Below are 27,064 nucleotides of genomic sequence, written 5' to 3' on the forward strand. Positions count from 1 at the left end.
ACCTTTTGATGGCACCCATTAACACCTGCCAGCTAACACCTGGGGAGCGGGGTCGGGGGCTGCTCCACATGGCTCCCGGAAGCTGCGGCATGGCCCGTCTCTGGCTGCTATGTGCTCCAATGGGAGCTGCAGCGGCTGTGCCTGCAGATGAGGCAGTGTGCAGAGCTACCTGGTCACCTCTCTGCATAGGAGCCAGAGAAGGGACATGCCACTGCTTCTGGGAGCCACTTGAAGTAAGCGCCACCCAAAGCCTGCACTCCTGAGCCTCTCCCCACACCTCAACCTCCTCCCCCAGCCCTGATCCCCCTCCCACCCTCTGAACTCCACGATCCCAGCCTGGAGTACCCTCCTATACCCCAGACTCCTCATCCCCAGTCCCACCCCAGAGTCCTCACTCCTCCCTGCACCCCACTCCTCCACCCAGCCCAGAGCCCCCTCCCGCACCCTGAACTCTTCATTTCTGACCCCAACCCCGGAGTCTGCACCCCCAAACACAGCCTTCACCCCCTCCTGCACCCTAACCCCAATTTTGTGAGCATTCATGGCCTACCATACAATTTCTATTTCCAGATGTGGCCTTCAGGCCAAAAAGTTTGGCCACCCCTGTGCTAGCACAACAATACTCCTATTTTATCTCTGCCTATTCTAAAAATAGCATTTAAAATGTTGGAACCCCGAATAACTTATCTCAGATAGAAAGGATGTGTGTGTGGAGGAATGTGAGGAAGAATGGAGGACCCTGTTGTGGGTGGAGGAGAGAGTATAGGTCACCCAGAACCCCTGCCACATGGGAGGAAGGAGGACCATGGAGTGGGTGGCACAAAACCTCTGGTGAGGGAGACTGTGGACTCTGATGTGGGAGAAAAAGGGAATGGGGGCCAGAGAGAGTTGCTGGTATTTGGAGGAGGAAGTTGCCAGGAGCCCCTGGAAATGGAGGGGGAATGAGAGGGTGGCACATAGGGAGCTGGGGAGATGGGGGAAGTGGAGGGATACAAGGAGCTCCTGGTACGTTAAATAAGTTTGGTCTGTACAAACTACAAAGCATATGTCCCCTCCCCCCCACCATATTGTTTTAAAATATGTACCTCCTTATACATGTTTGTAGATGTCAAAAGAGGTTTTCAGCTGCTGGAGAGTACTAGAAAAATGCTTATTTTTGATGCTTCATGTTCCAAAATGATGCACCGTAAAACATACTCTGTCAAATGCTAGGAGTGAGGCAGACAAGGATGCTGTATTTTGTGTATTTGAGCATCAATGGTCAGACACAAACGCTTAACAAACATGCAATATCATTCTAAGCCTGAACCTGCCATCAAAGTTTAGAGTTGTTGAGCACCTGCAATGCCCACTTGGTGCAAGTCTCAGCTCCAGTACACAGAGACTGCACGTGAACCTGAGGGAAGACTCTTGGATCCAGAGAGTACATCCAGCCATCTCAAAACATCATACAAGGATAGTGCACTTCAGTTTAACAATCTCACGTCTGCAGCGTTTGGTCTGAAAGACAGGGCAATACTTACGGGTCATAGATGCAATTAGGAGTAAAGGAGTGGTTGGCCTTATGCCCCAGCGAGGCACAATACTTGGTGGCATGGTTGTAAGGCTCCGGCACATCTATGACTGTTTCATCATCCAGGGCTATTGTGTTTTCATTGAGGGCCCAGTCTCTGCTGTCCACCTGATTTGCAAGGTAAAAACCCAGCATGTCTGGTCACCTTTTATTTGTTTTCAAAAGTTGCAGTAAGCACACTCAAATAAGCTCACAGAAAAAAAAAAATCTTACAAGAAAACAGTCAAACAAACAAACAAACAAAATTTAGACTGGTTCCCTTCTGCCCCCTGCCTTACCTCCTGGTGTGTAATTCGCACTCCATTGTAAAAGGACATAACCGTGTGCGATCCCGCTGCTATTTTAGAAAATAATCCTTCGCCAGCATTGGAAATGAGAGATGCATCAACATATACCCTAGAAAATAAAAAAAAGAGGGTAGAAATTGGATATTTTCTCGTTATCACATTTGCAGTTCTCTGCACAGTATTACTACTCCAGCTACTGGTGCAGAGATTAGTAGTTCATGCCCTTTAGAAAATGCAAAGGCAAAAGAACCCGAAGCCTAACAACATTTTATTATTAGAGAAGTAGAAGGACTTTTCTTAGGACACAATTCTTAGGAAAAAGAAATTACGTATAATTACATTTTATTGTTCAGATGATGACCGTTTTCCACTCTCCCCCTAATGATGGTTAAACATGCAGGGACCGCCAATCCTCACTCCATGACTAGTCCGATTGAAATTCAGTGGGACTACTTATGTGTGCAAGGACTACTCACTTGAGAAAGCACTCTCAGGATCAGGCCCCAGAATGCCACGTTTCTAAACAACAGTCACTAAACCTTTTGCTATATCACACATTTAGAAGTTTGTAATGCCAGAAGAGGAGGATTGCCATCAGGTACACAGCAAAACCTTGTAAAATGAATAGGATTAAGGCAGTGACGACACAAACAGTTCTACATGCTGTATGTTGAGAAATATAAAAAGGTGATGTTAGTGACTGACTGGAATCCAGCATTCTGTAGAGAAACATGGCATGTCAACAGTCGAGGTTTGAAATGGACAGTCTCCTCTTTCCCCAGGGCTTTCTACTTTATTACATAATAATCCCAATCCTGCTCACTTTATTCTGATCAACAAGACTACTCAGATGAGCAGAATCTGACCCAACCTGAATCACTATGCTTGGCATACGCATCAATTTGAGACTGATTCTGTGTTCTGAAAAAGGGAACAGCGTATTTGTGCCAGATCCTATAAGATACTGAGCAACCGCAACTCCCCTTGAACTGTACCTTGTAGGCAGGGCCCTCAGTGAAGAGTTCTGGACTTCACTGAACGTGATTTTGCAGCTATACTTTTTTAAAGTCACTTTCAAGATGTTACCCAAAAGTATATTATGTCCATGTTCTGTCTACTAGATTGCCAGTTTTTCTCTGTAAATCCAAAAGAAACTTAAATTCAATTAAGTCTGTGCTCCACATCAGTCAAGTTAAAGGCCAACCTGGCAAACCCTTAGACACTTGACTATTCCTGCAATTGTTCCTGTGAGTAAGGGTTTGCAGGATCAGGTCCTTAAATGCACAGCAGACCAAGAAGTTTACTGAAATATTTTAAATGAGAAAAAGAAAAGTTCTACCTCTCTGACTCGTAAGGATCAGGAAGAAGTGCATCTGTAGAAATGCAAGATGAAGTAGATTTATCAAAACTGTATACTGGGCCTAAAAATAAATCAATACAGGAATTAAATTAATGGATAATATTAAAAGCATTTCTCTCTTTTGTTAGAGGGACAAACATTCAAGACATTCAAAAACAAATTAAGTCTGAAAGATAATGAGATGAAAAAAAGAAGAAACATACTTAAAAAGGATATTATATAGAGATGCACTGAAAATAAAATACCTGAACCCTCAGCCAGTTACTCCTTGATTTTTCTCTTCCCAGGCAACTGAAAATAGCATATCTTATATAGAAGAGCTTAAGAAAAAAAAGGAGGATCTCTCTTTGACTATTAAAATTAGGGCCCAGTTTTTTCAAAAATGACTAATGATTTGTGCCCCCAACTTGGACACCTTACATGGGCCTGACTTTGAGGAAGTGCTGAGCATCCACCCTCTGACAATTAAGCCCTTTTAAAGTCTAAATTCTTGCACACTTGTATAATCAACTCTCTAATGCTTATTTGGGGGCAAAATTAAGATGCAGGTGGAAAAGGCAGGGAAAAGCTGAGTATTTGAAAGTTTGATAAAAAGCGGTTGTCCATGGTAACCAAGTTCTAAAAATGGATCTCTTCTTTCAGCTTTTCACACAGAGTGTAGTTGTATCCTATTTACAAAGCACAAATTGTACCCTCTCAGCTGGATTTTCTTCTTTTTAATTGTGCTATGCAAAGATTTATCTACAATGTTTAAAAACAAAAGGTCACTGCCATCCTCTGGCCTGTTTTTCCCCTTTTTCCCTAACGTTTAGGTTCCTATTTCCAGACTGTTTAAGCACATAAATCTTTGGGGCACAAAAGTAACAGTGCTAGGATAGTTCATATTTCTACTAATAATCCTGTCTTGTCCACAATTGGAAAAGTGTCAACAGCAATGAAAGAAACACCCCAAAACACTAAGGGATCAATTCACCATAGCCCTACACCTTATGTAATTGTTTACTGCAGTACTGAATTGGTGTAAGATACTATCACTCTTACGTTTAGCATTTTACACACAAACTGGTGTAAACGACTACACAAGCTGCAGTGCAATAGTGAATTGGATTCTTTCTTATCGAATCAAACTCATTAATCCTGATGTCTATGTCCCACGCTCTCTATTAATGCACTATCTAATGGCACCCAACAGTGCTAGTACTGATTTGTACAAACAAACCCAATAGATAGCAATATAGTTTGGACTGAATCATGACCCTTCCTTGCTTTTTGTTTGTTTGCTCATTTCAATAACGTGTCTGTCAACACAAAGTCATTATTAGCTAATTTTCCAGCTGGCATGGGGAAAAAGCTGAATTTAAAGGAGTGAATAGGATGGGGAAGATTCCACAGAGTGTTCCTCAGCCTTCCCCTCCCACAACATTTCTGCCTTTTTCAGAGCAGTGGACAACACTGGAAATACACACCCACCACCACCTAACTTATAAAAGTCCTCATGAATGTTCTGTAATAGAAAAAAATCTGGTGTTCTCCCTAATAATCAATTCCTCCTCACCAGTCAGACCTTACACACTCTCCAGGGGAATATTCAGAGTATGGGGACTGAGGTGAAGAAAGAGGCTGACACACACTGACCAGAGATGATATATTTTTTGTTAGTGTACAAGCTGCACATCAACTGAACTTACTGCCTGGTACCAGTTCAAAGTGTGGCTTTCCCTCCTCTACAGATGTAAGAGTTGCCAGTTTTGCTTCTATCATTTCTCCATCTATGAACCTTCCATAATATGCAGTCTTCTCATCAGGATACACATAGGCTATTTTTTCCCCTGTCATCTCCCCTTCTTCATTCACTTCTCCTACAAGGCTGCCTCCATCCTGAAAGAGTGTCCAAAAGAAAAAAAGTTTTTAATTATAATATGTAATAAAGAGCTGGCTATAAAAGTAAAGTATTGGAAAAGTTGCTTGACGTAAATTTACTGATAGGGTTAGAACTAGTTAGTAAGGAATCTATATAGCCTTGATTAACATCAGACACTTTTATTCCAAACCAAGTGTGTCCACACAGAGGCACACAGAAACAACAAAAGGTGTGAATTAAAACTCACTTCATTATTTCAGTGCCAAAAGTAATTCCAAACAATGAAATTACACCAGAAAAACCAGTGTAAGATCTAAATTAGGCCTTCTGCCCAGTAGGTAAGTAGAAACCGCAAGGACTTCCCTTCCATTTGAAACAAGCATTGAGATTTCAAACCAGTAGGGGTAGCAGAGCTAGGCAGTGGCCCAGGTCACTAAAAATCTAATGCCTCCTGCCTTGTCACATTTTGCAAAAATGGTTCAGTGCTGGGGGTGGGGGGGAGAGAGAGGAGGAGGAAGTGCTGCTTTGTATTCAGTACAGCTGCTTTATATATTGTTATGCGATGGTACATCAGAGGACTGGAGCCTATAAAGCATTAAGGATGGATGTTGGAAGTGTGGGAAGTAATTAGGAGTGGAGCTGGATGGAAAGAACAGAATAAGAACTACAATGGAGATAGTGAGAGAAGAAACTAGAGGAAAGGCAATGATTTGGGGAGAGAGAAAAGGGGACAATGGGGGTGGAAAAAACCCATCAAGAAAACTGGAGAGGTAGGGAGAGTGGAATACCAAAACCCCAGAGAGTGTGCCTTGTCAGTTGCAGACTTTGAATCACCACTTCCAGTATTCAGGTGGAAAGAAGTGGCAGGAGCAATAAATAAGATCAACTCACCTGAACAAAAGGAAAGAAAAACAAGAGACTAAAGAGAGTTATGAGTAATTATTTTGTTTACTACCAATGCTTCCAAACTGCATTTATTTTTCAAAGTTTTCAAGAGAAAAGACCTCCTAGGTACCCCACCTCCTCCATCTCCTGTTGACAGCTCCCAGAAATGTAAGCCCCTTCCCTTTCAACTCTTCTTTCTTCCATCTGAACCCCGTCATTTCAGTGTGAGATACTGCTGCTGTGCCAGTGTCAGTCCAGAGCTGCCTATAAGAGCTTACCTACTGAACACCACGGAGCTTAAACGGGTTATAACCCCCAACTGATAGGTATATTTTGCTCCTTCCATCCCCAAAATTACAGCTCATCGATTCTGGGGGAGATTTCTCCTAGGGTTGGCTTAATCCTTGCTGGCAGCAGAAATGCCATACAGAGAGAGACACTGGATTATGTACCATACCATACTGCCCAACTAAGGCCTAGTCTTTGAGACAAATCTATCTGTCTTTAAACATGGGTATGGCTTAACGATGTTACATGTTTTCTGTCCATACAGATATGAAAAAACCATGTTACAGCATGTTTTGACAACAGCTACGTTTGAACAGTTATTTTTGGAGCAAAAACATCATCTTAGAGATCACTTTTCATTCTATATTCCATCCTGACAATTAATGCCAGCCAGGCTGTTAGAAATGAACTTTCCAGGACTTGCAGCTGAGTTCTATCATTAGGAAGTTGAAGGAAAAGTATGTGACTTTCACAGCCAGGTGTATTTAATTTTTTGCTTTCACTTGCACTCTTTTCTTTATCACTGATAATTGCCATTGGTATTTCCCTGGCAGCCTCAATTGTAGTTTTAGCTACTACTGTCCAGTCTGTGAATTAGGTAAGCTAGGTTTTTAATTCCTCTAAGACATACCCAATGGTCACAGCGTTTGACGGGATCTAAATAACTAAATATGCATACAGATGTAACAGAAGGAGACTGCCCCTTGCCTAGAGAGAATTCAATCTACTGGGTAGCTAATTTTGTCCAGAAGTCTTCCACTCCAACACTGCCTTTCATTTTCCACCCCCAAAGTTTTTAGGACCTTTGGTGGCATTCTACACACAAATGTGCCGTACATGGTAACTTCAGGCCCTACTCAGTACATACTCAGGCAAAATTTCTACTGACTTGAGTGCCCTAAGCAGGGAGTGCTGAATAGGGCTATTCATGAGTTTAAAAAAAGAAGGAACACTACTGTACTGTCTATAAATTTAGCACATTTTAAAATATTCCCTAGAAGACAAAGATTCCCAAAGAAAAGTCCCAGCATTTACTTAAGAGACAGAAACAGGAAACCCTTGCCATTTTCTGGAACTAGGTACTTTTTAGCCCTAGAGGAGCTGTCAGAGAATAAACCTTATTCTCTAAGCCAAGTTCATGGAGCCAGGTCTAGCAAAATGTCTTGCAGCAGCTAGAAAGAAGCTTCCTCCCTAGGCCACATAGCAGTAACAGATTACAGCCTATATGGCTCCTGTGCCCTTCTTTTATTCTTCGACAAAGAAAGCAGGAGACCAGGCTTACCGGGTAATATATCCAACACACGCCATGTCGAATATTATCTTTGTACTGCCCTTTGAATATTAGTCGTCCATCAATGTCATATTCCTGGGCAGGTCCATTAAGTTCTCCATCCACATGTGTGCCATGAAGAACCCCTCCATCCTCATATGTGTAGAGTCCCTGGCCTTGGAGAGCATCATCGACATAATATCCTTCCAGTGTGCTGGTAAGAAAGAGAAAGACAAATAGTGTAGTTGTCCCCCTCTTTTAAACAGTGCTCTTGAGAGCTGAACAATATACTCAGTACAACCCTCACCCTCTGCTTAAAATCTGGGCAGCATATTGTATATAATTTTAAAACTCCAAATTAAAAACAAACATTTTTTAAAAAAAAAAGCTCACCTCCACTGAATTTTCTAGCTAAATAACACTAAGCATTTATGTTGTACTTTCATTGTTCAAGCACTTTAAAGATGTTAATCTTTCCGTTGTACTGATTCCGCATTCTTGATCCACACTGCTCCATTTTATAGATGGGGACAGTGAGGAAGAGAGGTGAAGTGATTTATCCAAGGCTAAAGAGGGAATTATTGTTAGCGCAGACTGCTTTTGGATTAGGATTCTCTCCCTTCTAACCCTATGCTCAGACCTTCAGATCCCATCTTTTCAGTGTCATGCAACTCTAAGGCTATGTCTACACTACCCCCTGGATCGATACTCTGGGAACTGCTGCACCAGGGCTGATTTAGCTGGTCTAGTGAAGATCCACTAAATTGATCGAGCTTCTCCCATCCACTAAATTGATTGAGCTTCTCCTATCAACATAGCTACTGCCTCTCGGGGAGGTGGAGTACCTACACCAATAAGAGAAGCTCTCCTGTCAGCATAGGCTAGCAGCTCCACTGCTGCAGTGCTGTAAGTGTAGACAAGCCCTAACATATTACCAGCCCGGTGTTAGTTCATGTCAACAGTATTTAATAGCTGCCTGCACCAGATTTCCCAGAATCACTGTCATTTTGTTTTTAATTAGGGCTGTCAATTGATTAATTGTGATTACTCACGCTGTTAAACAATAATAGAATACCATTTATTAAAATATTTTTGGATGTTTTCTAGGTTTCAAATATATTGATTTCAATTATAACACAGAATACAAAGTGTACAGTGCTCACTGTTTTTTTTGTTACAAATATTTGAACTGTAAAAAACAAAATAGCATTGTTTAATTCACCTACTACAAGTACTGTAGTCAGGGGCGGCTCTAGACATTCCACCATCCCAAGCACAGCGGCATGCCGCGGGGGGTGCTCTGCCGGTCACTGGTCCCGCGGCTCCGGTGGACCTCCTGCAGGCATGCCTACAGGAGGTCCACCGGAGCCGTGGGACCAGTGGACCCTCCGCAGGCATGCTGCCGAAAGCTACCTGCCTGCCGCCCTCCCAGTGACCGGCACAGTGCCCCCCACGGGATGCCGCCCCAAGCACGCACTTGGCGTGCTGGGGCCTGGAACCGCCCCTGATTGTAGTGTAATCTCTTCGTCATGAAGGTTGAACTTACATATGTAGAATTATGTACAAAAAATAGCTACATTCAACACGAAAAAAATATAAAACTTTAGAGCCTACAAGTCCACTCAGTCCTATTTCTCGTTCAGCAAATCACTTAAACAAGTTTGTTTACATTTGCAGGAGCTAATGCTGCCCACTTCTTGTTTACAATGTCATGTGAAAAGGGAGAACAAGTATTCACATGGCACTGTTGTAGCCAGCGTTGCAAGATAGTTTACATGCTAGATGCACTAAAGACTCATATGTCCATGACTCATGCACTCATGCACTAAAGACTCATATGTCTACAACGCATTGGTCACCTCCCAGAAAACACCATCCTAGCCACCATGGATGTAGAGGCTCTCTACACAAACATCCCACACACAGATGGAATACAAGCTGTTAGGAACAGATGATGCCACAGCACAACTGGCTGCTGAGCTCTGTGCTTATACTCACACACAACTATTTCAAGTTTGATGACAATAATAACCTCCAGATCAGTGGCACGCTATATGGGCACCCGCATGGCCCTCACCAATACGCCAATATTTTTATGGCTGACCTGGAACAACGCTTCCTCAGCTCTCGTACCTACTCACGCCCCTCTCTACCTACGCTACATGATGACATCTTCATCATCTGGACCCAATGGGAAGCCGAGAACTCTAGAAAAATTCCACCACGATTTCAACAACTTCCACCCACCATCAACCTCAGCCTGGACCAATCTACACAGGAGATCCACTTTCTAGACACCACGGTGCAAATAAGTGATGGTCACATTAACACCACTCTATATCAAAAACCTACCGACGCACTACGCCTACCTTCATGCTCCAGCTTCCATCCCGGGCACATCACACGATCCATTGTCTACAGCCAAGCACTGAGGTACAACCGCATCTGCTCTAACCCCTCAGACAGAGAACCAACACCTACAAAATCTCCACCAAGCATTCTCAAAACTACAATACCCGCACGAGGAAATTAGAAACAGATCAACAGAGCCAGACGTTTACCCAGAAGCCTCCTACTGCAAGACAAACCCAAGAAAGAAACCAACAGGACTCCACTGGCCATCACTTACAGCCCCCAGCTAAAACCCCTCCAACGCATCATCAGGGATCTACAACCATCCTGGACAATGATCCCACACTTTCACGGATCTTGGTGGCAGGCCAATCCTTGCCCACAGACAACCTGCCAACCTGAAACGTATTCTCACCAGCAACTGCACACCGTACCATAGTAACTCTAGCCTCAGGAAACCAATCCATGCAACAAACCTCGATGCCAACTCTGCCCACATATCTACACCAGCGACACCATCATAGGACTAACCAGATCAGCCATACCATCACTGGTTCATCCACCATGCCACTGGTTAACCACACCATGCACCGTCCAATGTAATATACGCCATCATATGCCAGCAATGCCCCTCTGCTATGTACATCGGCCAAACTGGACAGTCACTACGGAAAGGATAAATGGACACAAATCAGATATCAGGAATGGCAATATACAAAAAACCTGTAGGAGAGCACTTCAACCTCCCTGGCCACACATAGCAGACCTTAAGGTGGCTATCCTGCAGCAAAAAAACTTCAGGACCAGACTTCAAAGAGAAACTGCTGAGCTTCAGTTCATTTGCAAATTTGACACTATCAGCTCTGGACTCACAAAGACTGTGAATGGCTTGCCAATTACAGAACCAGTTTCTCCTCCCTTGGTTTCACACCTCTACTGCTAGACACAGGGCCTCACCCTCCCTGACTGAACTAACCTCGTTATCTCTAGCTTGCTTGCTAGCATTATATATACCTGCCCCTGGAAATATTTCCACTACCTGCGTCTGACGAAGTGGGTATTCACCCACGAAAGCTCACGCTCCAAAACGTCTGTTAGTCTATAAGGTGCCACAGGATTCTCTGCTGCTTTTACAGATCCAGACTAACACGGCTACCCCTCTGATATATGTCCATTCGTGCTTCAACCACCATTCCAGAGGACGTGTATCCATGCTGACGATGGGTTCTGCTCGATAATAATCCAAAGCAGTGCAGACCGAAACATGTTCATTTTCATTACCTAAGTCAGATGCCAACAACAGAAGATTGTTCTATAATTTCCGTATCAGAGTGTTGCTCTTTTAAGACTTCTGAAAGCATGCTCCACACCTTGTCCTTTTCAGATTTTGGAACGCACTTCTGATTCTTAAATCTTGGGTTGAGTGCTGTAGCTATCTTTAGAAATCTCATATTGGTATCTTCTTTGCATTTTGTCAAATCTGTAGCAAAAGCGTTCTTAAAATGAACAATGTGCGCTGGGTTATCATCTGAGACTGCTATAACATAAAATAGATGGCAGAATGCAGATAAAACAGAGCAGGAGACATACAATTCTCCCCCTAGGAGTTCAGTCACAAATTTAATTAACACATTCTTTTTTTAACAATCGCCATCAGCATGGAAGCATGTCCTTCGGAATGGTGGCCGAAGCATAAAAGGACATACAAACACTTAGCATATCTGACACTTAAGTACCTTGCAATGCCGGCTACAAAGGTCTTATGCAAATGCCTGTTCTCACTTTCTGGTGACGTTGTAAATAAGAAGTGGGCAGCAGCACCTCCATAAACGTAAAGAAACTTCTTTGTCTTAGTGATTGGTTGAACGAGAGTAGGACTGAGTGGACTTGTAGGCTGTAAAGTTTTGCATTGTTTTGTTTTTGAGTGCAGTTATGTAATAAAAAAAATCTACATTTGTAAGTTGTACTTTCACAATAAAGAGACTGCATTGGAGGTGAACTGAAAAAATACTGTTTCTTTTGTTTATCATTTCTACAGTGCAAATATTTGTAATAAAAATTAATAATATGAATTAGGCAGTGTACACTTTCTCTTATGTGTGTAATTGAAATCAATATATTTGAAAATGTAGAAAAACATCCAAAATACTTAATAAATGTCAATTGGTATTCTATTTAACAGTGCGATTGAAACCACGATTCATCGCAATTAATTTTTTTAATCGTGATTAATTTTTTTGAGTTAATCACATGAGTTAACTCAGATTAATTGACAGCACTATTTTATTTTTATATATATTACACACACACACACACACACACACAGTGCTACTGTAAAGGAATATACGTTGTGAAGCAAAATTCATACAGCATTTCGCTAGTGAGTCACTGATTTCACATCACTTTTCTCTTTCAATACCTTTAAAAGAGTAGCAATAATACTCAGGGCTCGAATATGCTGTAATTTGTTTCCCTTTTTAGAAAACAATGCTGAGAGAAACTAACAATTAGATATTTAAAAAAAATTCCTTATTATAGTGTCACTTTCCTTGCAAGCTAAAATTTTTAAGAGTGTCTACTTTGCCTCAATATATTTAATTAAGATATTAACTGTTAACTACTTAACGTCTAATGATATAGTCTGCATAATTTATCTTAAAATGCAATGACATCTATGGTGAAAGCACAACTGTCCATCTGGGAATAAGACTCCATGTGTTTCAGAAGACTTCAAATATTTGCTTTATTGTTGTTGGACGTGGGCTTCGTCAAAGTAACTCTTGAGTTTCTAAAGTTTCCCTTCTTTACTTCTACAGTGTTTTGTCCCCTTGCAAGAAAGATACTTTTGCCGATACAATGCAAAAGCAAGATGCCCATAACTCAGTATTTCAGATTGCACTAGGACTTGACGTTTATCTGCAAAAGGAAATGAACCTGTTCTATCCAAATGTCAGTTGAGGGAAGGCTAAGGAAAAGCCGCTGGGGACAACAATGGTTTGGCTACTAAAATAGACAGAGTCAAACCTTCTTCAACAAGGACAGGACATTCAATAGAAGCACAGAGGAACAGTTGTTGTCAACAACGGGCCATTTTCCTAGCGTATAAAGTGTTAGTTTCCCCTGCTTGTTTCCAGCTCCAGTAAAAATCAGATTCCGAAATCTTCCTGGCAGCTGAACATGCAAAGAATGCCTGAATTTTAAGAATGTAAGATCCTCAGGGGAGGAGTCACCTTCACATTGTGTCAAGCACATTTTCAGCAGTAGTTATCATAATAAAGTTAAAATGTTAAAGCCCCAGGTCACTGACATCACAACAGCTCTATAAATCTTAGAAAGATTTGGGGGAGTTGTTTGTCTCCCCCACTCCTCATTTTCTCCAACTCAAGTCTCTGGGATTTCTCTTTACAATTTAAAAATGCCAACCTCCTACCCTCCACATCTATGCTCAGTGATGCCTCAAGCTTCCCCACTTCTAGTAATTCCCATATGAATAGGCTTCAAACTTTCCCTTTTGTAACACTGCTCTCAGACCTTGGTAGAACATGTTTAGAACATGTTTCTAATTCCATGGAGAAGAGCAGTTGTTCAATGACAACCAACACTTTTCTGCCCACAGTGATTATGTCAAAGATCTCTCAAAATGCTCTCAGACAAAGGTTAGTGTGAAAGTAAAAGTACCCAATACAAAATGTGGAGCATGGTGGAGTCAGGGCCGGCGCTTCCGTTAGGCGACCCTAGGCAGTTGCCTAGGGCGCCAGGATTCGGGGGGTGGCATTTTGTGCGCTTCCCACGGGAGCTTCCGGTTCCGCTCCCGTCACGCCGCTGAAGGAGGACCTTCTGCTGACGTGCCACGGAAAACAGCAGCAGGCAATTGAGCAGCTCAATGACTGCCGCTGTTGCCTGCGACATTTTGGCAGAGGGTCCTTCTTTGGCAGCGTGATAGGAGTGGAATCAGAAGCTCCCGTGCACCCTGTGGGGAGTGCACAAAATGCTGCCCCCCGAATTCCTGCCTAGGACGCCAGAAACTCTGGCGCCGCTCCTGGCTGGAATTGAAATTTCATTCTTTGCAAAACAACACAGTCAATTTTCTACAAAATGAAAATTTGATCCAATCTCTCTCACTTCTTTAAATAATCAGAGAGAGGACAGCAATGCTGATAATGAGCGGAAAGGTTTACTTCTGCTAAATACCCACATGCTGGTTTGGACCATTTTATTCCACTATCCAAAAAAAAAAAAAAGAAGAACATAATTTGTAATGTAACATATGGGCCCTATCCAGGGTTTCATAGGAACAGGTTACTACTGAACAGCAGAGCTACAGTGCAGTCGTCAGCCTTCACTGGCAGGACTGCAATGGAAGCTGGCCATGGAGGAAATGTGTCTGGGCTTAGCCAAAAACAATCAACTTGTGCTAAAGCACACAAGAGTATAAGGGGTGGGGTGTTTTGGGAGCCATGACAAGAAAGAGTGAGCTCTGATGAATACAGGGAGCAGAAAATCTGGTGTAATTCGTTGTTTAAGAAAAAAATCCTTAAAGAAACAAATCAACCTTCCTATCTCTCCCCACCCCTCCAGGTATTTAAACTATGAACTTTTGGGTGCAGCATCCTTTTTCGTTAGCTTTCCCCTATCCACAGTACAGAAAACTGTTTAAAAAAAATATACTCGGACTATTTTGTTTAATTTTGGTTTGGCAGTTACCAAAAATGTACAACAGCAAACCGTTTTGTTTTTCAAAGAATTTGATCCTCGTGAAAGGTGCTGGGCTGACAGCTTTGAAGAATCGCAGAAGAGACACTGCATAAACACAGGGAAGTTCAGGCTGCCAGTGCAACCCTACGTACACCCTGCCATTCGGAGGGACCACTTCTCAGAGTAAAAAACAGTTGCTCAGTTTCCATATCTAGACAATCTTTGGCCTCTCTGCTGAGACTTCCAACAAGTATTATGTTTACACTGAAGCTTCCACTGAGAAATCAAACCTCATTTGACATATGCCAGCTGTTAGTAATATTTTTCAGTCACTCCCAACAGGTCTTGAAATGGCCAATTGCTAGTGACAAATAAGGTTTCCCTAATGAGCATGCAGGCCCATGAAAATCCATTTCTGCACAACTTATTCTTTAGAAAAATCATTTAGAAAAATAAGGTTACAGGCCCCAATGGGTGGGAAAATAAATTTCCCAGTGTGAACTACGTGTAAAACAATGCCATGCTGCATTCCTGAGTTAGCTGACAGGCAGCTCCAATACCTCTGGCTGCTGCTCAGAACTTTGCCAAGCATAAGCAGAATGGAATTGACAAGACTTTGGGGGTCAGTTTCACCTCCACTATTCATAGCACTACACAGCTGCAAAAATCAAGAATGATGTCATTTTGTACATCAGCTGCGCCTTCTGAGGAAATTACTGAGCAACAGCAAAGAGAGGTACAAGACCGATTTGTGAGGAAAGGGGCGGGGGAAAGAGGGGAAGAAATGGCTAGGAACAGTAAAGTAATGGAGACCTTCCACTTTTTACAGATGAAGAAACTAGCCTGATTTTCACAGCGTAACTCCCACTGAAAGCAGTGGCAATTGTAAGTGCATGTCTGAAAAAAGAGGTCAAATGATTTTTACAAGATCAAAGAGCTGGGAATAAAAGCTGTATTTAATTCAGTCCAGTATTTTAACCACTAGACAATACAGTGTCCACGAAACAAGTTTCAGGACTAATTAGATTGTAAGCTCTTCTGTGCAGAGCCCATATCTTTCTAGATATTTGTATGGGCCCAGCAATATGGGGCCACAATCCCAAATGGAGCCTCTGGGCACTACCATAATACAAATAAGCCTGCTGAACCAGCCTGGAAAATAGTTGTCAGCAGGTTTTTAAACCACCATTTATGGCGTTAAAATCATAAGACTTTCTTGAAGTCTTGAATTAATTTAAAGCTTTAATATTAAACAGGGCCACAGTGACTTGACTCTCCTATTAAGGAACAGTCCCTGGGGTCATTCCATTATTTTCAGAGTTCACAAACAGATGGAGACACTGGCTGTTACTCTAGCTAGTACACAATGAAGAAACTATCCAACTACAGCTCTCGTGGGAAAGCAGCTGTTGCAACTAGGAACACATATACCCCTCCACCCACACAAAATTAGTTACATACTGGTGTAAACAGGAGAAAAACAAATGGAAGACGAGCAAAGAGCCAATGTTTACCTTCCATCAAAAAAGAAGAACTTGCCACGGCCGTTCTTTTCTCCATGCACGAAGTTTCCCTCAAATCTGTCTGTGGATGAATAGGTGACTGTACAGAACCCATGTGGCAACCCATCATCATCCAAAAGCCCTGAAGCAAAAACAACAAAACAAAAATAGCAAAGATATCAGAACAAGTGTGAAATCACATATAATCATCAATATGTAATCTCCCTTCTCTATGTTGTTGCTCCCCAAAATATTTATTTTAAGAGAACTACTAGTTAAAATATTTTTTTTTTAAAAAATGGACCAGAGCTATTCAGGACTATTTGTAGCCAGTTACTTCACGGCAACAACCTGTTACAAAAATCTTGGGGGTGGGTGGGGGAGGGACCACGACTCGAGTATCTTGATGGAATAAGATGACACACTTCTCAAACTAAGTACTGCCACACTGTATTGTGTTCAAGCAACTTTAAAAAAAAAAAAAAAAAAAAAAAAAAAGAGCCACTACCTAGAAGTATATTTTCTGCATGACACTGGAATGATTCAAGACTTCTATTCATACAACACTGTTTTTTTTAAAAACGTGTACATCTTGAAGAATATGCTCAACACGTACTAGCCACAAACAAATCCTAACTAGCCAGAGTGAAAAAAATCCCTTTGCGGCCAAACACATCCCCTGAAATTTAAACAAACAAACAAACGGATGTTTGTAATGTTTATATTTTACTCTAGTTTAACAAAAATCAGACTACTTTCTATTTAACACACTGTAAATGTAGCTTAGGCCTGGTCTACGCTACGCGTTTAAATCGATTTACAGAGAGCGTTAAATCGATTTAACGCTGTACTCGTCCACACTACAACGCCCTTATATCGATATAAAGGCTCTTTAAATCGATTTCTGTACTCACCCGATGAGAGGAGTAGCGCTAAATTCGATTATTAACATATTGGATTACGGTTAGTGTGACGGAATTCGACGTTATGGCCTCCGGGCGGTATCCCACAGTGCACCACTGACCGCTCTGGAGAGCAATCTGAACTCGGATGCAGCTGCCAGGTAAACAGGAAAAGCCCCGCGAACTTTTGAATTACATTTCCTGTTTGCCCGCGTGGAGCTCTGATCAGCACGGGCGGCGATGCAGTCTCAAATCCAAAAAGGCTCCAGCATGACCATACTGGAGATACTAATCTGATCGCTGTATGGGAGACAAATCTGTTGTATCAGAGTTCCGTTACAGAACACGAAATGCCAAACGTTGAAAAAAAATCTCCAGGATACACAGTGCTGCGTGACAAGCGTAACAGGAAGCCAGAGACTCAAATGGACGCTCATGGATGAGGGGTACTGAGGACTCCAGCTATCCCACAGTCACAGCAGTCTCTGAAAAGTATTTGCATTTTGCTGAGCTCCCAATGTCTGTAGGTTCAAACACAGTGTTGGTTGTGTTCAGGAACAGCTCCTCAGTTCTGTCCCCTCCATCATGTGAAAGAAAAAGGAAAGAATTCATTTCTGCATTCTTCTTCCTAATGTTCACCCCTACCGTGTACTGAATGCTGCTGGTAGACGCGATGCTGCAGCAGTGAAGAGCAGTATCCGTCCTCTCCCCCTCCCGGTGTAGACGGTAAATATGATGATATCTCGTCGCCATCGCCGTGAGTGTCCTGGTTGGCCTCAGGTGAGGCTGGCCGCGGGGGCCTGGGTAAAATGGAATGATCCCAGTACTCCCAGTAGATGGTACAGAACAGCTGGTACTGTCTTCATCATAGCAACTGGGGACTGAGCTTCATCAGCCCCTCCCTCTCCTGTGTAAGAAAGATTCTGTACTGCCTGGACTGTCAGAGCCCGGGAGGCTGCCTCCCCTCATATTTATCTCACTAACAAGTCTCTGTTTCATTTCCTGCATTCTTTATAACTTCATGACACAACATGGGCAGGAATGACCGCTACCCAGGAAGTTGGGGGAGGAGGAGCAACGGTCGGGGTTGTTGCAGGGGCACCCCCTGTGAATACTGACACGGACAGCTGTGCTCTGAAACACTGTCCTCTAATACACTGCTCCTTATTCTAGCAGGACTGACTCTTTTAAAAACCATAAGGGAGGATTGACTCAGTCCCAGCTGAGTCAATCCCAATTTTGCTTTTGCGTTGCGCCCCCGGCCGATTTCAGCCAGGGGCACTCATGATAGCAGTAGACAGTACAGAGAGGAGAGAATACCACATCTCATTGCCAGTTTTCTCCGCAGTAGACGGTACAGAACAACTCGGTAACCATCTTGCTATCATTGCAAAAGCAAGTGAATGCTGCTATGGTAGCGCCTGGAGTATCGCCTCTCTCTTCCACAGCATCCGTACACATACGGTGCCGGAAAAAAAAAAAGCTGAATGAGGCTCCATGGTTGCCGCGCTATCGGCGTCTGCCAGGGGCAATCCAGGAAAAATGGCGCGAAAGATTGTCAGCTGATGTTTTCCCGGAGAAGGAATGAGTGACGACATTTCCCGAACCCCCGCGACAATTAGATTCAACACTTGAATTCCACGGGGGAGACTGGCGGGAACTATGAGATAGCTTACGAAGTGCACCCACAATGCAACGCTTCAGAAATCGAGCGTTAGCCTCGGAGAATGGACGCACAACGCAATTTACTGTGCCTAGTGTGGCTGCATGAAATCGAAATTATAATATCAGTTTTATAAAACCGATTTTAGCAAATTCGATTTTATCCCGTAGTGTAGACGTGGCCTTACTATGCCTTGCTTGCTCAGGTTATACCTCCTTTCCCTTCCAAGCTTTATTCCTCTTTGCTTTATTAGAACAGATCACAGTGCATCTTTTTCTACTGTTTTCATTATCTGTTTTTCCTCTCTTCCTTCACCCTTTTTAAGCTTCTCTCTTCCTACACTGTGTGCTTTACCTCCTCTCCTGTATTTTTGGTCTTTCCCATTTCTCCTCAAAGGCTCTCCACTATCCCTTTCCCTACTTCTTCCACCTCCCGCCTTAAGCAAACAGAAACAAACATCTAAAAAGCCAGAAGATGATCACATGGGGCCCCCACTGTCTAGAGGCAATATCCAGGTGAAAAAAAAAAAAAATACAAGTCCTCTCCACAGCTGCTGGGAACTGGGAGAGTGCTTGAGAAGTTCACTGCTTTGTAGACTCCAGCTGGGAAGTGTCTGATCTGAACACCCACCCGCCCCTCTCCTCCCAGCCGGATCTGACCATTCCATTACACCTCTGCTATTCCACAGCTTCCGGCTGCTCAGAGTGGAGAGCATGGCAAGTCTCTGCTAATCTAAACCTCCTCAGCTTCTGATTCTGGGCCTCCTCTCTAGCAAACAGTTTCAGTATCTGCTTCCACTATAGCTCAGAACTTTCCCGAGCAGCAGCATGAATCAGATCTAATTCCTCCTACTTTCACTACTGCCCACAGGATTCAGAAGAGCAGCTGTGTAAACTGATGAAGGTCTGTCAGTTTTCACTTTTCTGTAGTTTTTGGAAAACCAGGAGCAGCAGCAGCAGCAAAGAAAATGGTTATCGCTTGGATTCACATTTTGAAAGGTGATCTTCCCAACTCCACTGTCTTTCCCTGCCCTCCCAAGCTCACAGTCTAGGTTAGAAAGGAAAGACGACAGAAAGAGACACTGTAAGGGAAGGAGGACAAATGGAGCTTCTATAAGCTCAGGGAAAGCATGTTGCATAAGCGTCAATCCCCCTTCTCTTGAGTCAGGACTCTTTGTGCCTTTATTTCCCCTTCTTTACTATTCCCTAGAGCTGAAAGCCCCATGTTATTTTTATCTATGGCAGAGGTAGGCAACCTGCGGCATGCGTGCTGAAGGCGGCATGCAAGCTGATTTTCAGTGGCACTCACACTGCCTGGGTCCTGGCCACCAGTCCGCGAGGTGTTGCATTTTAATTTAATTTTAAATGACACTTCTTAAACATTTTAAAAACCTTATTTACTTTACATACAACAATGTAGTTATATATTATAGACTTATAGAAAGAGACCTTCTAAAAATGTTAAAGTGTATTACTGGCACGTGAAACCTTAAATCAGAGTAAATAAATGAAGACTCGGCACAGCACTTCGGAAAGGTTGCCAACCCCTGATCTATGGGTTACCGAAGGAGGTGGTGTGGGTGACTGGAATGGGTTACCTAGGGATGTGGTGGAATCTCCTTACTTAGAGGTTTTTAAGGTCAGGCTTGACAAAGCTCTGGCTGGGATGATTTAGTTGAGGATTGGTCCTGCTTTGAGCAGGGGGTAGGACTAGATGACCTCCAGAGGTCCCTTGCAACCCTGACATTCTGTGATTCTATAACTCTTCTACAAAGTACATCATGCAGTTCAGAAAAAACTTAACTATTTTTTACCAGGTAACACACACATACACGTCTACATCAGGGCTGGACACAGCATGGTATAAGGAATCTCCTCTCAGTGTCAATGAATTACATACACAGACCAAGAGGGATGAGCCAAGCAGCCACATTCATCATTTTAAAGGAAGTTTGTTTTCAATATGTCTCCTTAAAAGGATGCTGCCAGCTAACAGACCACACTGTCAACATACACATTTCTTCACCTTTGTTACCAATATCACCGTGGATTATTAAAGACCTTAAAATCCATTTGACTGTCACTGCTGTTTACTGCTGGCATTTCTCTCAGCTTGGATAATTAAAGTGCACAGAGTCAGCGTTAGCTTGTAAGCTCTGCAGCAGTGACTGTCTTTTTGTCGTGTGTTTGTATAGTACTTAACACAATAGGGCCCTAGTCCATGAGTAGGCTCCTAGCCACTGTGGCAATATAAATAAGAAAAAGACTTTCAGGATGTTAGTGCTGCAATATTTGGGTTTCAAAAATTGCACAGGAATGTTTTGAAAAACTCAGTTGTTTCCACTAGCATTTAAAAACATAAGGTCAGATTCAATCAGCTGCAGGTGCCATGGAGAGGCAGTTTTCACCTCCTAGTCAGGGGCTGCAGAGACTTATGTGAAATCTGACCTAAGCTATTACTCACTTTTGTGCTGCCCCTATTGCAATGGCCCCTGTGGGGTTTGGCATGGGCAGAGAATATCCAGGCTCCACTTCTTTTTGGGCCATAACCAACCCCTACCTCCTTGTGACTGCCTGCAACCCATTTTCACATCATCCTCAGCACACCGTGGAATGCCACAAGCCAGGATCTGCAGTGGAAGTGGTATAGATGTGGCTCTGTGCCTAGCACAGGAGCCTTCTACAGCAGGAATACTCACAAGTGGTGCATATGCAGTGTTCTCAACTCTCATGATTTTGTCATGAGTCTCATGATAATTGTTAGAGGGATAGCCATGTTAGTCTGGATCTGTAAAAGCAGCAAAGAGTCCTGTGGCACCTTATAGACTAACAGACGTATTGGAGCATGGGCTTTTGTGGGTGAATACATCCACATTTCGTGGGTATGCATCTGACGAAGTGGGTATTCACCCACGAAAGCTCATGCTTCAATATGTCTGTTAGTCTATAAGGTGCCACAGGACTCTTTGCTGCTTTTACATGATAATTATTGTTTTCTTAAAGCACCAGCTCCTGGAGTCAAGGGGATATGTGATGATTTCAGCCTTTGTTCTTAAAGAAAAAGTAAGTTTTAGTCCTTGTAGCTCTGGAGAAAGTTTCAAAATGTGACCTCAGTGTACCCTAAAAGCTCAAAAAAGCAGAAGGCAAATAAAAAGACCACATCTATTGTTTTTACATAATCTCACGATTTTAAAGCAAATCTCATGATTTTTGAACATTTGGGGATGGCAATACCGACTATGCCTGTCCTATGGACCTTTCACCCCAGACTAGCTCACACAAAGGGGCCATAAGGTAACAAATAATCACGCCCATTGGGAAAAACACATCTTTTGGTCTCAGGATTTAAGTTTAGGCCCTAGTTCACATTTTATTGTATGTAACTATTTGTTTCCACCACTCACACTTATTTCTATGTAAATCTCTCTTCTTTCTTAAATAAGTTTCCTTTTTGTTTTACTATAATCGAATTCAAGTGTTCTGTGTGGGCTAAGGTCAGACTGGTAAACTAGGGTACACTGCTCCTTTGGGAATGAAGGATCTGGTATTTCTGTAAGTACCCAGTGATCAGCGGCTGGATACCACAGGAGGACACTGAAAGAACACGGGCTGAGGTGTAAATAATGTCAAGCTGCAGGGCAAAGGCAGGGCTGGCATAGGCCAGAGGAGAGCTCTTGAGTTGCTGATAGGCTGGCTGCGTTAGCTCTGTAACACCAAGCTGGCACAGCCAAAACTCCATTGTGCTGGAGACAGGTGGCAACAAGCCTACTCACAGATCTGGGTTCTCCAAGAAGCGCCAGAGAGAGTATGGAGTCTAAGTTGGAAAGGAGATGCCCAGGAGAGGATCTGCTGTGGGTAGAAATCCAATTAAGTACGAGCAAGTTTGAAAAAAACTGAAGTTGACTAAACAGAGCAGGTTATGTCATCTTCAAGCTGAGAGTAGTGAGAAAAGGTAGTGAGTGTGAACGGTGAAAAATAAGTTACATTGTAAAAATATTAGATTATTAAAATCAAAAGGTATTACTAGTAAGTAGGAGGGAATGTTTTTAAAACAGGCAAGCATGGTTCTCTCCAACTCAGTGGAAAAAAGGCAAGTTCCTGGCCCACTGGGGGTGGAGGTGAGTGAAAGAGAGAATGAATAAGGGTTTGTCTACATGGGAAACTGTTTACTAGTTACACCAGTATAACAGTGTGGACACCCGGATTCCAGAATAAGAGCGGCTTTTTCCTATTTACAAACTAAACCAGAAAAAAAACCAAACTCCGCTTATACCAGAGTAAAAGTGCTCACAAAATGAGCTATACTAGTGTAACTATATGGGCTTAAATTCACAACTTCGTTTATATTGATTTAACTTTCCCATATAGACAAACTGTAAGAAAGTACAACTAATTCCTGACAGAAGAGAAAGATTGTTACAAAGTACTGAGGAGAAAATATTTACACTTCTCAGGTTAAGTCAAACTGTGCACACTGTACTGCAACAAAATATTTGTTCAGTATGGTGAAGATGCTACTGGAGTGCAAAAACAAATAAAACTGTCATTAATGTATGTTTATGTAGATTATACATGCCAGAATTTTTGTAAAGTAGGAGGCATATTCTCCTAATGATTTTAACAGAGACCAGCAGTCTAGTGGCCTCTGTACAAAGTGAGAGCCATGAACTTGAGTTCTAACTTCAGACATGACATAGAGGCTCCAATTCTTCTCTAACATTACTTTTACATCAGAAGAAGCAAGAGGGGGGAAAATTTAAATCCAGCCCACCTTAACCTAAGGCAAATCAATTTTAAGCTTAGTTACACTGGTGCAACCTAATATACACCAGGTCTTACGAGTCAGTCCAATGCCTACTGAAGTCAACCGCAAAAGTCCCACTGATTATAGTGGGATCAAAATGGAACACTATTTCTCCTTCTCAATTGCCCCTACCCATTTGTAAAAGTGAGAGAGAGTTTTTGCTTCCTTCCCTCTTTTGGACATTATCAAGATTCTCGTATCTTCTCTAGATAGTAAACTCTTCAGAGCCGTGACTTCTCTTTCTGTGGGTTTGTAAAGCATGTAGCACAACAGACCTCCAGTCTTAACTGAAGCCTTTGTACAAGGCTACAATACAAAACAACAGAGTCAATAAGAGACTAAAACACAGGAAGACCAGCCTGGTGGTATAATAGTAGTGGTCTGTATGGTCAGGCAGCAGCAGACCTGGGTATGATCTCATTCTTAGTTCTAGGCCTCAGGTAAGGACAAAAAGGAAGTCCCTAATGTCACTCAAAAGGAATCCCTGTGTCAACCAATAGTTACCTTCAAAGCTCACCTGAGCACACAGAGAAATAAGCCATTATATGAAACCATAATGTACTGCAAAGGAACTAGCTATATCAGAAACAGTATCATGATGCCTAGCACAACTAAAAATAGCCTCATTACAAATATTTTTTGGCAAGGATATAATACCAAGTTCGTACACATATAAGCAGAGACCGTCTACACATCACATCCACACTATCCATCAATTTAAGAAACCCCTCTATTCCCCCTTGCAATTTAAAGTTCCTATATAATCTATGAGTTTTGCATAGCCCCCATTGCTAAAATATCCAATCCCTTATATCTATGTAATAAGACCAGATTCGAGTAGCAGCTGTACAGCAAACACTATCACATATTTACTGTCATCCTGGCAAGCCAAACTCAGTAACCTTTTCAAAAAGTGACAATGCACACCGGTCCTGTTTGCCTGCCACGAGATACAAGTAACCTGCCACTGACTCATGGGAGTTAGTTGTATCCTGCAACACACAAATTCCAACACGGTGCTGTTAACCACGATATCTGAGTACATAGGACTCCTCTTGGTAGTAAGAGCTGTGACCAGGAATGGGCTCTCTGTTTTCAGCAGCCAAATTTTACTTAAGAGTTTCACAAGGCAAATCCTGACTATCTCCTTAAATGCCTATGTTGCGGATAGGGTTATTTGTGCTAATAAATTCTGGAATAGCTTTGACATCACAAATAGTTCCTTTTTAACCTTCAAAAGTCAGCCTCAAAACTCTTCTCTGGTCTTAAAATGTGCCCACGAGGTGGTTAGCTTTGGGGAGGCACTGGGGCCCAAGGATAGGACACTGGACTGGGAGTCAGGAGACCTGGATTCTATTCCAGATGTGCTACTGATCTGCTGTGTGACCCTGGGCTTTTCACTGTCTGCCCCAGTTCCACCTTCCACCCTTTGTCTCCCTTGTCTCTTTACACAGTAAGCTCTTCAGGGTAGGGACCGTCTCTACCTATGTGTAGGTATTTAGAGACTAGCGCAATGGGGCCCACTGTCATGTGGGCCTGTGGATGTTCCTGTAATACAAAGAGTATCTCCATTATTTAATTTAATTTAACATATATTAGTTAGTTTTGTCCTGCATCTTCAAGCCAAAACATTGTCAATTTTTATATTGCAGAGTGTATGCATGCGGTGGGGAGGAAGACGCTAGTAATATTTTACATTTACATAGTGCCTTTCATGCTGAAGGACCTCAAATAACTTAAGAATCACTAGAAATATGGCACACTACTGCTAAAACGCAGTCGTCTCTGAAGCAAGCAACTAACTGGTGCACTCCATACGACACAAAAATGGGGAATATGAGAGTGGAAATGTTGACTGTGATGATCTTTAATATGTACATGGAGCCGTTATTTTATACACTCTCCTCCAAAAATGTGGCCCTGATTGTTTGTTGTCCTGCACTTTTTCTAGGCATTTACACCAATGCAAAATGTGTGCAAATTAGGGTAAGACACTACCCAAAATGCAGGTGCAAGAATACACTAGGTGCAAGACCACAGCGAATCAAATCCAATTACTTTAAATTAAACACAAACTAGATGCCACATACACTTATTTGTTGTTTCAGGTCAAATGGTGTCAAAATAGAATAACTTCACTGAAGTCCATGCAGACTGACTGGATATAACTGTTGTAATACAGTACCAAACAGAATCTGGTCCTAAATTTGCCATGTAAACTAGGTCCTTTCTGGAAAGTCTCCAAGATCTTAACATTTGACAATTCTATTTAAATTGAAATGTGTGTACCACCATTACGATAGTCCATACTATAGTACACAATGTACTAGAGGCCCAGTCCTTCAAACACTTAAACACGAAAGTAACTGTACTCAGTTAGCCCCACTGAGTAGTTACTCGGGTGCTTAACTATTTGAAGGATCAGACCCTAAAGATTTACAGAGCAGCATGCACTTAGGAACAGCAGCGATATATTTAACTGAATAACAAGTGACTCCTCTACCGCCCCCCAAAAAAGTATAAATAGACTAGCAACAAACTAGGCACTATCCGTTCTCCTCCATGGCTCTGCTAAGTTTTCCAAGGCATCAGATACCAGCCGAAGCCTTCTACCCCCTAGAGCTCTTGCTTTGCTATAAAAAGCTGCTTCGATCACTTGTTTTAAAATGACGTGAAAACAAAAAGCGGCTCCTTACAGAGGAAACACCGCCCCGCTGCTCTTCACGCATGCGGGGGGCCGATGCGGCTCGGCTTGGCGACGCCGGCAGAGAGAGGCGGAACTGGCGAGCGCCCCGGCCCTGAGGACGGGCAGCGGGGCCCGGGCTGGGAGGAGGCGCGCAGCCCAGGCGTGCCACGTGCTGACCCCCGCACGCCAAGGCCAGACTGCGGCGGGGGGGCGCTCGCACTGCGCAGACCGGCTCCGCCTGCCCCCCAACTTGCCCCCACCCAGGCGTTCCGGGCCCGGCTGCTGCGTGCGCCACTCGCAGGCTGGGGTGGGCAGAACAGTGCCTGGGGCGCCCGCTCGGCAGCGCGGGGCTGACAGCGAGCCGCGGTGACCCGGTCTGCCCCCGCCGGACGGGGCCCGGTTACCTTCCACGGTCTCCTCCAGCGTGTCCTCATCGCTGTCCATGGCCGGGGCCGCCGGGCGCCCTGGCGGGGTGTCCGCGCTCTCCCTGCGGCGGGCGGCTCGCCCTGTCTCCCCCTAGAGCCCGCGGAGCAAGTGGCTCCGCGCACCCCGGCCGCGGCGTCTATGCGGGCGCCGGGCTCTCTCCGCTTTGTTATAGAGCAGCTGATCCGCTGACATCACCCAGGCAGGGCCGGGGCCGCTGCCTGACTGACAGCTCCCTGCAGCGCCCGGCCCGCCAGGCAGGCACACCCGCGCCCCGCACAGCCCGGGGATGGGCGCCAAGACGGGGCGAAACCTACCTGCACAATGCACGGAAACCGGTCCCCGGCAGGCCCCCACCCCCAGCCAGCGGGGCAGTCAGCAGAATCAGCAGCCCCCAATGTTCCACAATGGTAAGTCAAGGCCTCCACCATCAGCAGATTGATTAAAAAAAAATCCATTTTAGATTCTTTTTGTCTTCCAACATTTGAGGCTTTAGGAGACATGGGGCTCACAT

At 43.4% G+C, this 27,064-nt stretch overlaps 1 protein-coding gene across 1 annotated transcript in view; it reads right to left on the minus strand.

Moving 5' to 3' along the window:
* Positions 1-26,718, minus strand: part of SETD7 (SET domain containing 7, histone lysine methyltransferase) — a 36,687-nt gene extending 9,969 nt beyond the window's left edge. Inside the window, exons 1-7 of the mRNA XM_032804436.2 lie at positions 26,532-26,718; positions 16,086-16,215; positions 7,537-7,738; positions 4,909-5,098; positions 3,200-3,281; positions 1,852-1,969; positions 1,524-1,681 (exon numbers count right to left, since the gene is read on the minus strand). Of these exons, the coding sequence (XP_032660327.1) occupies positions 1,524-1,681; positions 1,852-1,969; positions 3,200-3,281; positions 4,909-5,098; positions 7,537-7,738; positions 16,086-16,215; positions 26,532-26,571 (920 nt within the window). The 5' untranslated portion in view covers positions 26,572-26,718. The remainder of the gene's footprint in view (positions 1-1,523; positions 1,682-1,851; positions 1,970-3,199; positions 3,282-4,908; positions 5,099-7,536; positions 7,739-16,085; positions 16,216-26,531) is intronic.
* Between the last annotated feature and the right edge of the window lie 346 nt (positions 26,719-27,064).

This window comes from Chelonoidis abingdonii, chromosome 5 (assembly GCF_003597395.2).
Source record: "Chelonoidis abingdonii isolate Lonesome George chromosome 5, CheloAbing_2.0, whole genome shotgun sequence".
NCBI classification, from domain to species: domain Eukaryota; kingdom Metazoa; phylum Chordata; order Testudines; family Testudinidae; genus Chelonoidis; species Chelonoidis abingdonii.